The sequence below is a fragment of the Staurois parvus genome, unplaced genomic scaffold (genome assembly GCF_062004578.1).
Source record: "Staurois parvus isolate SC_StPar_1 unplaced genomic scaffold, SC_StPar_1.0 ptg000001l, whole genome shotgun sequence".
NCBI classification, from domain to species: domain Eukaryota; kingdom Metazoa; phylum Chordata; class Amphibia; order Anura; family Ranidae; genus Staurois; species Staurois parvus.
Window position 1 is genome coordinate 4,405,569 of NW_028317797.1, and position 17,414 is coordinate 4,422,982.

Genomic DNA, 17,414 nt, shown 5'->3' on the forward strand with positions numbered 1-17,414 from the left:
ATATAGAAGATTCAAGGAAACGGGGTGTAGCTGACATGGAAGAGTATAAAAATAGACAAAGGAGGCCAGACACATTATCAGGGCTGCCAAAGCAAAGAAAGAGGAGGACATAGCTAAATCTATTAGGAAAGGAGATAAAACTTTGTTTAGAAAAAAATAAATGGGATCACTAAAATGATCTGGGCACAACACATATGTTGAGGGAGATCTGGATGTAGCAAACCACTAAAACAATTAATTCTGTTGAGTTTTCTCAGAAATAAATTGTACTAACAATAACAAATTGGGGAATCATATTGGTTTTAGTAATGATGGTTCATTTTTAGGAGTTCTGGAGGTAGCAGAGGAACTGGCTCAGTTAAAGCCTAATAAAGCAATGGGCCCTGATGGCATTCATCCCAGAGTTCTAAGAGAACTTGGAGGTATATTTGTTGGACTATTAACAAATCTTTTTAATTAATATCTTCTAACAGGAGAAGCTCCCTGTGACTATAGGACAGATAATATTGTACCTATCCACAAGAACATTTAGGTTGTATATACAGTGACCTAGAAATGAACAACTGTGACCTGGAAAAGCTCTTTGTTCCTGGGGTAAAGCTGGAGCCTTCTTTTAAACCCCACATCACAAAGTACGAAGTGACAGTGCCAAGTCAACGGATGCAAATCACAGTGGATGCTTATCCCAGTGATAACGGGGCCTCCTTCACACTGCTGGTGAGTGCAGCATATAGATATCATTCATCTTTCTTACCTCCTGTAAATTATATCTGTAAGACTGTAAACTCTTTGCATCTTTAAGAGGGCAGGTGGGTTAGGTTAGACCAGTGAAAGGGTGCAAAAAGGATAAGTTAATTATGTCCTAAAGTGCCTGTATTCATTAAAGTGAACAGGGTAGCCAAAAATAAAATTAGAAATAATATTGTTGATTGTTTTTTTTTTTTGGAAGGGTTGTTTGTGGCTTATCCTAAAGTATAATCATACTCAAATCCCATACAATCTTTTTTGTGATAATAAGATTTTAAAAGTCATTTTCAATATTTTTAAATCTGCAATGTTTAACCGTTTGCTGCCTGCCCTCCCGCAATGCACTGCGGACGGGCGGTGGCTACAGGCAAATCTACATACGGGTACATTGCTTTGGCTGTACTAACACAGGGGGGTGCTGCATTCCTCACCCGCTACCACTGTGTCCATGGAAATGAAGATCCCGCTGATCGGGACCCGGGGATCGCTATGTGATCACATGATCACAATGTTGGTAAAGCTGTTATGAATCAGTCTGATTCATAACACGTCTGCTTCTATTTATAATTAATTAATTAATTTAAAAAAACGTACAAATAAAATAAATTAATACTGTGTTGAGAGGTTTTTGTGTTTTTTTACTATTTGCCAACCGCCTGCCCGCATTGTGCGGGAGAGCAGTGGCTCTGGGCAAAACAACTTAACCTTACGTCGCTTTCTATTTCGGATTGCGAATGCGCCTGCACTCCCTGCTGCCCCTTATGCCGTTCAGGGAGAGAATGTTTGTCTGCTTCTCTGTTTGTCTGGAAATTGTTCTAAAATGGCCCCGAGGGGGTATTGTCAATAGTTGGAAAGCAGCTATTAATAATATCCTATTCTTGTAAAAACTTACCAATGCTAGTAGGAACTGTCCTCATAAATTTGATAAAATGTGGAATTGTTGAGTTAATGAGTTGATGCACAAGGTATCACTGTTTAAACTCTTTTCCGGCTACATACTTGGAGGACCTAGGTGTAGTTTTGTTATGTTCTATTTTACATTATTGTTGCCTCCTATCTTCTCTTCCCATGGTTTGCCCCCGCCTGTCCACCCCCTACATTGTTTCCCACCCCTTTTTCCCTATTGCCCCTTTTTTTTTCTTCTTTTCCATGGCACTTCCCCTCACAACTGATGGTTGAGAAGATACCATGTTCCGCTGAATGCTTGACACAATGCCATGTGTACAACATGCTGCTGTATTGCTGTGTGCCTTAAACTACTGCCTTTTTGTAATGCTCAAATAAATAATGTTTAAATGGCAACTGTCATTGTCAGTGTTTGCATTTCTGGTATTCTCTATTGTATTTTTGTACTTACTTGTACATTTTGTACATCTAGTAAATCTACTAGTGGTAAAAAAAAATACAAAAATTTGCATGCTATGGGCCATGAATGTCAATAAAAGTAATAGACCAATATGCTGACTCCACTTAATGAAAGTAACAACCTTTTTGACTACTGGAAGATGTCAATCAGTCCAGAAAATGCTATTGTTTTTATGGACAGTCCAGTAACTCAAATGGCGAGATAAGATATTTCAACTGATAGACAAATAACGGAATAAAGCCACCAGTCCACTCCATATGTTATTCAATAAATATAATTGCCAGATAAATGTAGTAATTCAAAAACCTTGGAGGTTGAAGCAATTATTGATAGTACTACACTATTCAGAAAGTTCCCCTCTGTGTGATGTGTTCAGTTCAGATTTGTGCTTTATTGTATGCAGCGTGGGGGTGTCAGCATTTAAAACAGAAGTTTTAGAACCTAAACTTTTACTTTAAGTCCAGCTTTACTATGAGATCATACTGTGCAGGTCCTGCAGGTAACTGTGACCTGTAGAAATCATCTGAGCAGGTATGCCTTGTCATTTTCCTGTCTCTGAACTTCCAGTGTGCAGGGGGTTAATATCTTTGGGTCTCCACAGAATTCAATTGAAAAAGTTCCTGATGGGGCCCTGCCCCCTTCTCCCCTCTCATCCTTTGAGTAAAGTTATGTCATTGCTTCCAGTGGTGATTTTCTGTGCAGTTTGCAAAAAAAATAAAAAATTGATTCTAAGCTGCCTATGATCATTTTTACAGTGGAAAATGGGCTCCTGGACTTACTATGGTAGAGAGAGAAGGAAATAAGATAAAAAATGAAGAAAACTGTATTGTACATAAACTGCATTTACCATTCAACAAACATTTGAAGATGGAGAGGCACTTTAAGAACTTCTTGTACTTTATTCATTTTAGGGAGGTGAAGGTTCGAAGGTTGTGACTTTGAAAGATGGCCTCAATTCTGTGGTTGTAGAGGTAACTGCTGAAGATGGAACTGCCAAGAAGTACATTCTAGAAATCACAAAGTTATCTGCAAGTCAAGCTTTACTCGAAGGGATACATCTATCTGAAGATCTGAAGCTAGTGCCATCCTTTGCTTCCGATACCTTTGAATATTCATGTATGTTCCATTATCATCTTTTTTTGTTGTTTAAAAACTGTTTATTAAGGAATGGAAATAAATTCAGTACAAAATATCATGACAATGTACTTAAGAGAAAGTACATTGACAACACACATACAAATTTGTACAAAAAAAAACAACAAATTAGAAGCAAATAGAGAATATCCAAAACATCAGAAACTCACTGACTACACTTACACAGATAAATGGTCAGGAAAACGTCAGTAGACACTGGACCATTCCAATTATCATCTTAACATTTAACTTGTAAAGTGCACCTACAGGTCTCGCCCCAACACAGATCTAAACTGACACCAAAGAGCAGGTAACTTCAGGTGCCTGCATGCCAATGGCCAGCTTTATAAAGTGGTCCCCAACAACTAATATAAATTACGTATGCCAAAAACTATTTTAATGTAGCTACTGTATCGATTGGAATACCTGTAACAAAAAGGCCAATCACTCATTTGCGACTGTTAGTTTAGCCCACAAAATGGCTGTCTGTCTAACGTCACTGAGATCTGGAATTAGGATTGTGTTATCTATTTACAAAGAAGTTAATCTTTTAATATAAGGCAGATGCCAGTACCTACCACTTCATGTAATATATATAAGCTCTTGGAGATATTTTATGATCTCTGATGCTCACTATCCAGCAGAGCATTACCTGTTTATAATTATGCTTGTCTACTGTTTGCATTTATTCTGCAAGTCTTTGCAGAGTTATTACTGCAATTTCAGCTTTTTAACTGGTATTAATAAATATCCTGCAGATTTAATTACTGTTTTTCCATTGATGTTTAAAACTGTATCATAAGATATAATAGTTCACTATTGCCCTCTACATTTAGTACTGTGTACAAAAAAGTGTAATCTGAAATGAACACAGTAGAGCACCCAGTGTGACCATTATGTTTACCATAACTATTTTATCTCACCCTTAGACCTAAAATGGAGAATACAATTGTTCCCAAGGCCCAAGCATAACTGTGACTCTGCTAGCTGTGTGATGGTCTCATATTATTTGCACAATAAACCAGGGGTCTCCAAACTATGGTCCCAGAGCCACATCTGGCCCACTACAAGATTTTACCTGGCCAGCAACAACTCTGATGTGAAGGGGGCGCTTCTGATGTGATGGATGGCTTCCATACCTCCAGGGCCAATGCTTCCACTAGGCAAACTAGGCAGCTGCTTAGGGCGCACTGCCACCTAGGGGCACCTGGGCGTGGCACAGACCGGCACTCTCTCTGTGTGGGATGCTGCCACGTCATGAATAATCCTTCAACTGAGGGAAGGGGCGGCAGAGGGGAGGAAGAAAGGACAGAGGAAGATGCTAGGTGTCTGGGGCCAGTGTAGCAGCTGAGCAACTGCTCCTTCCAGTATCCCTCTCATGCTCAGTCCCATACTGCAAGCTGACTGGTGGCTGCTGATCACTGTGAAGTTCCAGCCCTTTTCTTCCCATTCATCAGCAGAGGTGGTGCTGCACCTGTGGAGGAAGGTAATGTAGGATGGCCATCCATCACATGTGCAATGTGTCAGTGAGTGATGACATCATCACGATCCCACATCTTGCTCTTCTAGTCTCTGCTGGGCCTGCTGATCTGTGTCAGTGTTGGTGGTGGTGTGTTGTGTTGGATCTGTCACTGTGTTGGATCGCTCAGTTCAGGTGTTCTCAGGTGTGTGTGTGCACTGGGCTGCCTGCTATCACAGCATTTTATCTCCCCCCACTGGGGAATTCCAGCCTTGGATCTGACAGAGTGTGGATCCATCATCCTTCACTCACTGCAACTGTCACCCTGAATGGGAGTGCCAGATACAGTCCGTCCGTGACAGTGATTTTTCTGGTGGCATCTTATGGCACTTATTTTTGCAAATTAAAAGAAATTTAGCAGTTGATGTTTTGTTGATTTAATATTTTGCACAGTTTTTAAAATTTTTATTTATTTATTTATTGCCTAGGGTGCAAAATAGTCTAGCACCGGTCCTGCATACCTCCCTACTTTCTTAGATGGGAATGATATGTAGAAGGATATGTAGGCATAGGACAGACCCACTGTCACAGCCCCCCAAAAGGGGAATTGTAAAAAAAAAAACGTTAAACCGACAAGCGCATTTTTACCACTACTATTCCTTTATATTGTCTTTTGAAGTTTACACATGCAACAATTTAGAAACTGGGTGAAAGGTTTAGCACTGTGAAACACATTTTGATAGCTAAGTAGTGCATTTTATATACAACTATATAGACCAGACCAAAATGAGGGACAAATGAGGAGGAATGATGGACAGAGGGACTTTGTTCCGAATGCGGGACAGTCTCTCAAAATCAGGGACGGTTGGGAGCTATGGACTTCTGATGTGATGGAGGGACTTCTTTTGTGAAAGGGGCAACTTCTGATGTGAGAGGGGGGCTCTTATGTGATGGGGGCTTCTGATTTGAAAGGGAGATCTGATGTGCAAGGAGACTCTGATGAAAGGGGACTGTGATATGATGGGGGAGCTTCTGATGTGAAAGGGGGACTCTAATGTAATAGGAGGACTTCTGATGCAAAAAGGGGTGACTTCTGATGTGAAAGGTGGAAGTTGTTTCTTGAATCACATTTATTCATTCCTTTAAATTTTAATCATTCATTTACAAAACTGATATTTTTCGGGCCGTGAATATTTTTAAAACATATATTGTGGCCCCTGTACTGAAAACATTGGAGACCCCTGGAATAAACCATCTGTTTCTTCCTTCATCCCTAAGGTAATAGGCATATTAGGTTTTCTAACAATGTATACTGTTTTGTCAGTCTGAAAATTTAATTATATGGGAATTTGAAGCCTGATGGCAGCATAATCAATATTTTTACATATGCAGCATGAAGGGTTCACTTGTCAAATCAAGCCCTATGAACTAAAGGTGAACCTGTGCTTTGCTAGTGAACGGCAAAGCAACAGGATTATTTCATTTTCACCATACCCTGTTTGCTCACTAGGATCAAAGACTTATGTAAGCTCAAAGTTGTGACAATGTAGTGTGCCAAAGTGACCAGTCTCTCTAGCACTTTTATGTGAGGGGAAGGGGAGAGAGTTAGAAGATTCCCATACCTGGAAGCACCAGGTATCCCTCTTTATTCCTATCAAATATAGAAAAAGTGAATAATGTGTGCCTGCAAAGTTACAGGTTCACTTTTAGGTATTCTTCACCTAAGAAAGCATTACAATTATATACAGTATAATGTTTTCTTATGTGTATAAAATAATTGGGATTTATGGCCGGTCTTTTCACTACACTCAGCCCCTATACAGACACGGGTTAACAATTGCACATGTAAATGTCAATGAAATGCTCCATTGTGGTAACTTGTTGTTAGTGGAGCTAGTCTCTCAATACAGTTGAAACATTGGTCATCATTTCATACATGTGCCAAATTTGCACATTATTAAATCTCACCCTATTCACATAATGTCAATGCAAATGCAAAATACTGCATTGCTGTCATACTGTATGTATCCCAAATTTCACAAGAAGACACTCCAATGTAGTGTGGGAATGTCTTATGAGGTTTGGGATCCTAGGATCCAGGATCTCAACAGAAGGATTGTGTTGTTGCACTTGCCTAGGTGCAGTGGATGGAAATTTATTTTTGGCGATTACATGGAAGGAGGCAGTTGATGTTATAAGGGAACCATGCGTTTTAGTGCAAAATCTGCTTTATAAACAATCCATAGTGAATGTCTGGGTTATGCAAATCCAAGTGTTCTAATTGTTGTCCTATGTTATCTCTGTTTGAAAACTAGGTGCCGTTCCATATTTCCAGAACAGCATTATTGTAGAGCCTCTGGTCCAGGACAGCCAGATGAAAGTGACAGTGAATAGAAGTGCTGACATTAATAAACCACTCTCCATCACAGTGGGCGATACACTTATAGAAGTGCTTGTCATATCTCCTGATGGCACCAAATCACAGGTGATATAACCCATGTGTTAAGCAACATGCTGTACATTATACTGCATTAGGCTCAATTTCCAAAGCTAAAACACCCAGATAAGAATCCTTAATTTTAAAAGTTACTTTTTAGCCAATGAGATTTGAAAATTAAAGTCACGTGACTAAAAGGAAAAGCCTAATTGTGAATTCAGCCTATTATATGATATTATATATTTTTATTATTATTATTATTGTATATTTGTTAGTATTATTATTTTTATTACTATTATTGTGTAGTGTAATATGTGAAACAGCTTTGCTGAAAGTATGAGAACAAAGAGCCAAAGACACCTATTTAAAGTAGAACTCTAACCAAAACATGTACATTTGTTTAACTTTGGGGAAATATAGTTGGGCTTTAACTGCACTTAAAAAATAATCAAAAAGAAGAAAAAAGGGGAAAAGCAAATCTCCTGGAATGGACAGATAATTCAGCTATTGGTTATGTATGTATCTCATACCTGTATTGTATTTGTGTGTCCACCTTTATGTATGGAGGTCAGCTACATAATGTAGGTTGCAGCATCTAAAAAGTATATACCGGTAAGCTATTGAGTTGCTGTAATTGTAACTGTTTTAATTTGCTTTATATTTTGTAATAAATAGTTTGACTGCAAAAGTTATATTAACATGTACAGTATGTTCTCCTCATTTCTTTAGGTTTACAAATGTGTAATCTCTTACCAATATGTTAAGTAACTATTTTTGAATATTAGGTTTATAATATTATTGTTACACGCGAGCAAGTACCATTCAGCGTCAACTTTACAGATATCCAGGAGCAAATGAATTATGAATGTCCAATTTCCCTGACTTCTCTCTACAGACCTGTGTCCATTAAAGGGAGGTAAGTTTAGTTTTCAGAGTTGCACATGAGGAGACCTTCATAAAGATGGTGCACATTTTGATAAGATGATGAAATTTTCTGTTTACTTATTTATTTGTTTTTTGTAAATCCCAAGAAAATTTAAAAAATGTTTCACTTTCTTGATGGATGGGTTGACTTAAATGTTTTTGTATATATTTATTTGCTTATTTGTTTTGTATTATCACACAGTATATTATTATTTTTTCTTTGGGAAATTACAAACATATTTAATGTATATTTACAGCCATGTATGTATAGGGAAGGGTTGGAACCAATTGCAAGTTTTAATCACGGTCTGTGTCACCGCGAGGTAGAGTCATCCTCCCTTTTTATCCTAATGATCAGTGTCCCTGAAAATACGGTAATGGTAAATCCAAAATGTAAAAGTTGCCACCAGAACAAGAGGCAATTGGAAATGTTTCAGTAGGCACACATATTCCAGCGATTTCCCCTCACTTCCTGTTACATTTCTGGGACAGGAACTGAACTGTACACAGACAGCAAAAAACAAACTGACAGGGGCTTTAACCCTACTCTCCTCTATTCAAAACTGAAAAAAATAATTATACATACACTTCATTCTCATGTATGAATATTGAGTAGAGATGTGCACAACAGAAAAATTTGTTTTGTTTCAGATTCGTTTGTTAAGTTATTAATTTTTTAGTTTTGTCATATTCGTTATGTCAGAATAATTAGTTTTCGGAATTTGCTTTGTAAATTCTGATTAGTTTTTTTATGAAAATAAAAGAATAGATTAGAATAGAATAAAGCATAATAGAATAGAAATAAAAGAATAGAATAAAATAGAAAAAATATAGCCATCTTTCGAAATTTGAATTATGAAACTCAGATTTCGAAATATGAATTTTGGAAGCAACTATATTAAGTTTATTTTATTCTATTGTAGTCTAATCTATTCTATTATTTTCTATTTTATGCTACTCTATTCTATTCTTTTATGTCCTAGTCTATTATATGTTATTCTATTCTATTCTAATCTATCCTTTTATTTTCTGTTCTATCTGTTAAAGCAGCACAAGTAGGAATCATCTTCTTATTTCACTTTCATACCTTACTGTATTTATTGCAATATGACTTCATTTCGAATTCAAATTCATTTTCAAATTCATTTTCAATTTGGGTAATTATTTGGGTAATTATTTTGTTATAATTTATTTCTGAGTTGTTGAAATTCATTACTATTGTGATTCGGAATTCCAATTCATCTGAATCTCTGAATAACAGAAAATTATATCTGAATTTTGATTTGCAACTAAACAAACCACACCATGTCTAATATAAAATAAATTAAGGCCAAAAATATGCTGACAGATATAAAGTGCAACTGGAGGAGCTTATATCCGCAGTAGTGTTCAGTGCCCAAGTTCTACTCAAATGCCCAGGCATACTGATCGGCCAACTTCTTCAATTTTCGATAGTGTAGAAACTTGCCCCCCTCCCTACCCACACACATTCCTAACTGCTAGCAGAGCAGTCTATTATAGTGGTGGTCCAATGTATAGTGGGGGACAGGAGCAGGCAAGATCTTAGAATGCTGGGAAGTGTTGGAGGTATTGTTATGCTGCTTCCTAAAGAATCTGCCATTCAGACTACTGCTGGTATTTGCAAGTACTTTTTGGTTTAAGTGGCATTTAAAGTTACTTTAAGAGTACTTCATATCATCAGATTTTTTTTATTTCATTCTATTTATGAAATTCAAACTAAAAATGTGTGTCCAGATCGCCTAAGTAAAGCACTTCAGGTCCAATAAAATTGTATAATGCTTTAGAATAGACCACAAAAACATAAAGTTAAAGTGTTTAAAACCAACACATCTCTGAAATGAATAATAAAAATGTTCTGAGACTTCAGAGAGGAAATAAGTGGAAATGCTCTTTGACTAATTACAAAAAAACAGAACCTACAGATTTATGTTTTGTTGCAGTGATCCTAAGCACACAATGTCAGGACCATACATAGATCTTTTAACAAGAAGAGCAAAAAGTGATCCATTGGATGAGAAAATGCTTAGTGAAGACTGGAGAGTTCCTGAGTTTGAATTGGACATGAAGATATCAGCAGCTAGTGTCATGTGCTGTTTTGCTTATCGAGGTATTGTTCTTTAAAGCCCATTTGCCATAATATGTACTGATAATCTCTTGGTTGACTGGCTAGAGATAACAGTCCAGGTAGGATGATAGAACTGTAAGGTATGGGCACTAATTCAGTCTCTGTAACACAGTTGCACTGTTCTTTACCAAAACAGCCACCTTTGAAATATTTATGTATTTTTATACAATATAATGCTTCCAGGCATTTATACAGAGAATAACTGATACTGGCCATGGTGCCCATAGCCCCAGGGGCGCAGGCTATGGTTAGTAGATGGTTTAGAATTCCATGGGCTGTGCTGAACGGTGATGCTGAGAGAGTAGTTGACAAGTTATCAGGGCGCCTAACCAGTTGGGTTTAGGCAGTGTAGCGGGATAAAGCTGAGCTTAGCTGGAAGTATTGCTGCCAAGGATAACCAGAGCTGTTTGGCAGAACCAAAGTGGAAGCCAATCTTATACTCAGTTATGCAAACATAGGCAGAACAGGTGGAGCTCAAGCAAAGCGAACAATAAAGGTCAATATCAAATTTAAAGTTGAGAAACAGCAAAGAGTCTAAACCACAAACTCTACATAGGTGGCTCAACCCACTGTAGCTGTCCATGATGTGGAGGGTAACAGCTAGATGTGCGCACTGAAGATGGGTTTCTAGCAAACACTGATAAACCTAAGAGAAATTAATAAGTTTGCAGGGCTGAGAAAGGTCTGAGCACATAAAATACTCAGTTCAGACAAAGAATTTGGTGATACACCTGGGATCTTTTAAGATTACACAAGCCAGTATGTTAGATTTTCTTAAAGAGAAATTTCACTATGCCTACCCTATTCTTTATTGGCGATCTGGCCAGGGGCGGACTGACCATTTGGAAACTCAAGCACTGCCCAAGGGCCCGGGGTCAGTAGGGGGCCCCATGAGATGCCCCTGGTACCTTTTTCATAGGCTTTTTTGCATTTGGGCAAGGACACTGGGGCCCCATGATCCCCTATTGAGGGCCTGGGGTCAGTAGGGGACCCCATGAGATGCCCCTTGTTCCTTTTTCATAGGTTTTTTTTAGTTTGGGCAAGGACACAGGGGCCCCATGATCCCCTATTGTCCGGGGGCCCCATGAGTTGTCAGTCTGCCCCTGGATCTGGCACATGTGCAGACATAACACAGGATCTCTGGCAGGACTCTGGTAGACCCCTCATGGCAAACTAATGTTTAAGAACTTACAAAAATCAGTAAAGTTCCACTTTAAGATGTTTTATTATTACACTTTAGTGTTTAAAGCTTAGTATAATTATACACTAGATAAGTGTAGGATCTGGCAGGAAAGTGCGGGCCTAGTTGAGCTCTCTTAATGAGAGCTCCTGACAGCCATTTAGTTGTATTAACCCCGTCACACAGGAAGATTGAGGGGTCATTTTATTTTTAGCTAAACTTAGGCTTTAAATCATTTTTACCATTTATAATTACAGAAACTAAAAAAAGACACAAGTCTATTGAGTTCAATAAATAATAATGCCCAATTTCCTTATGTTCTTCCTTTAGTCATGTAGTGCATGTTTCCTTTTATTTTTAAATTTAAGGCATTTCTCTGCTGTATGATTAGTTTTTTTAAATGTGTTTATGCATTGATAACAGCAAGCCAGATTGCACACATTCACAGGTTTGCTAACTAAGAAAAGTGCATACACACTCACACATGCATGTACCCATATGAGAAAAGAGTAACAAAAGACCATGAGAATTCATATTTAGAAACATAGAGGTGGGGTTTACTAATTGAAGAATGACCCATTCCCATTATTGGTCTGCCAAATCCAATCGCCAAGCACATCAATCCAACTTGTCAAATCTTGTAAACTTTTTAGGGACAGGCTCTGCTGTTATATATTATCTTGAATTTGAGTAAAAGACCATCAATTAGCCCCACCAACTTTGTACATTTGAGAAGATATGTGCCTCTCCAGTTTAGAAGGTTAGTATTCCTAGCACAGAACAGTACCAAATGTAACAAGGTCTTCACACCACTAGAAGATAGGAAGTTGTTTACCAGAATAAACAGGCCAACCTTTTGGGTTTTGGGTCTTTTATGTCCTAATCCTGTCTACAAAAAAATAGAATACTTTAGTCCAGAATGCAGAAACATGAGGACATGTCCAAAACACTTGAAAAATGTCATCTGAATATCTGTTGAAAGCTGATGCGGCAATTAGCTATTAGGCCCATTTTATGCAGCTTTTGTTGTGGCATTATCAGTTAACTCTGCTGCCTTCTCCTACTGTGTAGAGGCCAAAAGACTACACATCCTCAGACTCAGCTCAGCAGCCTATGTACAGAAGGAGAGTATTATAAACATGACTTTCTTTTTGCAGGTTGTGCAGATATCCTAAAACTGACAGACCTGGGAAATCATGCAAAGAATTGTCTGTTCAAACCACCAACAGAATTGGATCCTAAGGTTATGCACTCTTTGTACTGTTTTTTATGTCTCAGAGTCAATGAAAGGGGCAATTCAGCTTATACCATTTTGTCTTTAAACAATGTAAAAGCTCCAAACTACAGTTTTTTATTGAATACGTTGCTAAATAAAACCTGTAATTTGAAAAATATGGAGGATTCCATTGTTTACCTCCTTCTGAAAATGCTAGTGTCCTGGCTGTTTCTGGCTTCAGTACTTATGCAGCTTTTGAAGTCAGACAAAAACCTTGGTGACCCTGGTATCCCCATTCCAGGTCAGTGACTCAACACTGAGAGCCTTTGGTTCAATATAAACATAATTTTCAAAATAAAAATTTGGTGAGGATCATGCTGCACTTGTCATGCAAGTGATAGGTAAATTACTATTTTTCAGATACACTGGTCAAAAACATAAAGGAACAACGTTTAATCAGAGTATAGCATCAAGTCAATTAAACTCCTGGGATATTGGTCTGATCAGTTAGGTAGCAGAGGGGGTTGTTAATCAATTTCAACTGCTTTGGTGTAAATGAAACTAACAACAGGTGTACTAGATGGGCAATAATGAGACAAACCCCAAAATAGGAATGGTTTTGCAGATGGAGGACACTGACATTTGTTTCCCCTACTCATCTTTTCTGACTGTTTTTTACTGGTTTTGCATTTGGCTAGGGTCAGTGTCATTACTGGTAGCATGAGGTGATACCTGGACCCTACAGAGGTTGCACAGGCAGTCCCAACTCCTCCAGGATGGCACATCAATACTTGCCATTGCTAGAAGGTTTGCGTGTCTCCCAGCACATGCTCAAGAGCATGGAGGAGATTCCAGGAGAAAGGCAGTTACACTAGGAGAGCTGGACAGGGCCGCAGAAGGTCTTTAACCCATCAGCAGGAACGGTATCTGCTCCTTTGTGCAAGGAGGAACAGGATGAGCAGTGCCAGAGCCCTACAAAATGACCTCTAGCAAGCCACTGGTATGAATGTCTCTTACCAATCAGAAACAGACTTCATGGGGGTGGCCTGAGGGCCCAACATCCTCTAGTGGGCCTTGTGCTCACTGCTGGGTACCATAGAGCTCGATTGGCATTTGCCATTGAACACCAGAATTAGCAGGTCCGCCACTGGCGCCCTGTGCTTTTCACAGATGAGAGAAGGTTCACCCTGAGCACATGTGACAGACGTGAAAGGGTCTGGAGAAGCCATAGAGAATGTTATGTTGCCTGTAACATCGTTCAGCATGACCGTTTTGGTGGTGTGTCAGTGATGGTCTTAAGAGGCATATCCATGGAGGGACGCACAGACCTCTACAGGCTAGATAATGGCACCCTGACTGCCATTAGGTATTGGGATGAAATCCTTGGACCCATTGTCAGACCCTACACAGGTGCAGTGGATCCTGGGTTCCTCCTGGTGCACGACAATGACCGCCCTCATGTGGCGAGAGTATGCATGCAGTTCCTGGAGGATGAAGGAATTGATACCATTGAATGGCCCCCACGCTCACCTGACCTAAATCCAGTAGAATACCTCTGGAATATCATGTTTCGGTCCATCCAACACCGCCAGGTTGCACCTCAGACTGTCCAGGAGCTCAGTGATGCCCTGGTCCAGATCTGAGAGGAAATATCCCAGGACACCATCTGTCGTCTCATTAGGAGCACGGCCCGACATTGTCAGGTATTCAAGCAAGCATGTGAGGGCCATACAAACTACTGAGTATTATTTTGAGTTGCTGCAATGAAATTTCAGCAAAATGGACTGGCCTGCTGCATAATTTTTTCACTTTGATTTTCAGGGTGTCTTTGAATTCAGTCCTCTGTAGGTTGATAATTTTCATTTCCATCAAACGATGGGGCATCCTTATATTCCTAACACATTACCCAGTCCATATCAGTATAGATATCCAGCATGATATTTTTCCCTATTGAGATCTGATGTGTTTTCAAAGCGTTCCTTTAATTTTTTTGAGCAGTGTATTTATTTGATCCCCTGCAGATTTTGTAAGTTTGCCCACTTACAAACAAATGAAGGGTCTATAATTTGTATCATAGGCGTATTTCAAATGATAGAGACAAGAGACAGAATATCAACCGAAAATCCCAAAAAAAAACACATGATGCAAATGTTATAAATTGAGTTGCAGTTCAGTGAGTAAAATACAGTAAGTATTTGATTCCCTTATCAACCAACAATAATTCTGAATCCCACAGACTGACTATGTGGTCATGTGGTACACATATTAGTCCTGTCAATTTAAGAATGTGCTCCTAACGACAACTTGTTATGTGTGTAAAAGACACTTGTCCACAGAATCTCTTTCTTCCATTGAAACCTTACCACCATGGGCAAGATCAAAGAGCTGTCAAAGGACATCAGGGACAAGATTGTAGACCTGAACAAGGCTGGAATGGGCTACAATACCATCAGCAAGAAGCTTGATGAGAAGGAGACAATTGTTGGAGTGATTTTTCACAAATGAAGAAATACAGAAAAACCATCAATCACCCTCAAGCTCCATGCAAGGTTTTGCCTCATGGGGTAAGGATGATCATGAGAAAAGTGAGGGATCAGCCCAGAACTACACGGGAGGAGCTTGTGAATGATCTCAAGGCAGTTGGGACCACAGTCACCAAACAAACCATTAGTAACACAATACGTCGCCATAGATTGAAATCCTACAGTGCCCGCAAGGTCCCCCTCCTCAAGAAGGCACATGTACAGGCCTGTCTGAAGTTTGCCAGTGAACATCCAAATGATTCAGAGAATGATTGAGAGAAAGTGCTGTGGTCAGATGAGACAAAAATTGAGCTGTTTGGCAATAACTCAACTCGCCGTGTTTGGAGGAAGAAAAATTCTGACTGTGACCCTAAGAACACCATCCCCCCAGTCAAGCACAGAGGCTTAGACATTAATCTTTGGGGCTGTTTCTCTGCTAAAGGTACAGGCCGACTTTGCTGCATTGAGGGGCCAATGGACAAGGCGATTTATTCTAAAATCTTGGATGAGAACCTTCTTCCCTCAGCCAGAACACTGAAGATGGGTAGTGGATGAGTCTTCCAGCATGACAATGACCCAAAACATACTGCCAAGGCAACAAAGGAGTGGCTCAAGAAGAAGCATATTAAGGTCATGGAGTGGCCTAGCCAATCTTCAGACCTTAATCCTATGGAAAATTTATGGAGGGAGCTGAAACTGAAATGGAGACAGCCAAGAAACCTTCAGGATTTAGAGAAGATGTGTAAAGAAGAGTGGACCAGAATCCCTCCTGAGATGTGTACAAACCTGGTAACCAACTACAAGAAACATCTTACCTCTGTGCTTGCCAACAAGGGTTTCTCCACCAAGTACTAAGCCATGTTTTGCTTAGGGATCAAACGCTTATTTTACTCACTGGACTGCAACACAATTCATTACATTTGTATCGTGTTTTTCTCTGGATTTTTGGTTGATATTCTGTCTTTATCATTTAAAATACACCTATGATAAAAGATTATAGACCTATAATTTTTTTGTAAGTGGGCAAACTTACAAAATCTGCAGGGGATCAAATAAATATTTTCCCCACTGTATGTAAAGTAATTCCCCCTAGACCTGTATTGAGCTAATGTATCGGAATAACACACCATTTTCTATTGGATGTCGGTAAGTTGGAATGGTAGTTGAGTTCTGATTTAAAATGAGATCTCCTCATAAATGTCAATATATTCATGTAACTATTTTTGTTTTTTAATAGGCAGTTACAGAAACAGACTGGTTTAAGGGTGAATCTATTCCTATTCCTGAGCATACCCTACAGGTAATAAATAAATAATTTTATTGAAAAACATATCATAATCAAATAACGCTAATGCTGTAATTGGCTGTGTTAATATTATAACTGTATGGTTAGTAATACAGCTTGTATGCTTTTATATTTGTTTAAATCTAACTAATTTTGTTTGTAACATGTAATAGCATGAGATCTCCTAAAATTGTACTTTTTTAGCTATGTGTAAAGTGTGGTTGGATTAAAACCTATGTCAAATTATAAATGTTGCATATTTTATAGTCTTACTTTCAGCCAACAGGCTAGGTTCAGGAGTTCTAGTGCTGGTTCACATATATGCGGATTGGATGTGGTTTGAACCGCATCCAATCCTCATGACATGTGAAATAACATTGCTTCCTATGGTGCCTGTTCACGTATGGCCGGTACAGTGGCAGTGCGGATTCAGTGCAGATTGAAAGAGAATGTTGTCTGATATTTGAGCAGTGCGGTCCGCTTCAAGTGCTATTGACTTCTATAGGAACAGTTTCTAAACTGCACATATGTGAACAGGATAAAATCCTAACCTGAACCTGTCCTAAACCTGATTTAAACCTGACTTGAATCACTGAACAACTACTCAATTAGCTGTGAAACTTGAAAGTAATTTTACACTGCATATATGTGAAAAAGCTCATAGTCATGTTTTTCAACACTTTATAATTCATTGAGCCTGTTGTGAAATTCTGCCTGACCAATTTTATTTTTTAAATTTTTTTGTACATATATTAACTAATGTAATGTAGTAGTTAAAGCGGAGTTCCAGCCTTTTTTGTGTTTATTAATAGTCAGCAGCTACAAAAACTGTAGTTGCTGACTTTTAATAGACACACACTTACCTGTCTCAGAGTCCAGTGATGTTCTCACCTGCACTGTCCCTTCTCCCCTTCTTTCCTCCACAGTGCCAGAATCTCAACTGTGGGCACCAGGCTGTGACAGCTTGCGGCTTCACAACCTGGTGCCCAAGGTGCTTG

At 38.9% G+C, this 17,414-nt stretch overlaps 1 protein-coding gene across 1 annotated transcript in view; it reads left to right on the top strand.

The window, feature by feature from the left end:
• Positions 1-479: 479 nt before the first annotated feature.
• LOC149474751 (uncharacterized) overlaps positions 480-17,414 on the top strand; it is an 80,320-nt gene continuing 63,385 nt past the window's right edge. The window contains exons 1-7 of the mRNA XM_089654198.1: positions 480-717; positions 3,025-3,229; positions 7,022-7,191; positions 7,929-8,059; positions 10,029-10,195; positions 12,551-12,636; positions 16,369-16,431. Coding sequence (XP_089510324.1) covers positions 556-717; positions 3,025-3,229; positions 7,022-7,191; positions 7,929-8,059; positions 10,029-10,195; positions 12,551-12,636; positions 16,369-16,431 — 984 coding nt within the window. The 5' untranslated portion in view covers positions 480-555. The remainder of the gene's footprint in view (positions 718-3,024; positions 3,230-7,021; positions 7,192-7,928; positions 8,060-10,028; positions 10,196-12,550; positions 12,637-16,368; positions 16,432-17,414) is intronic.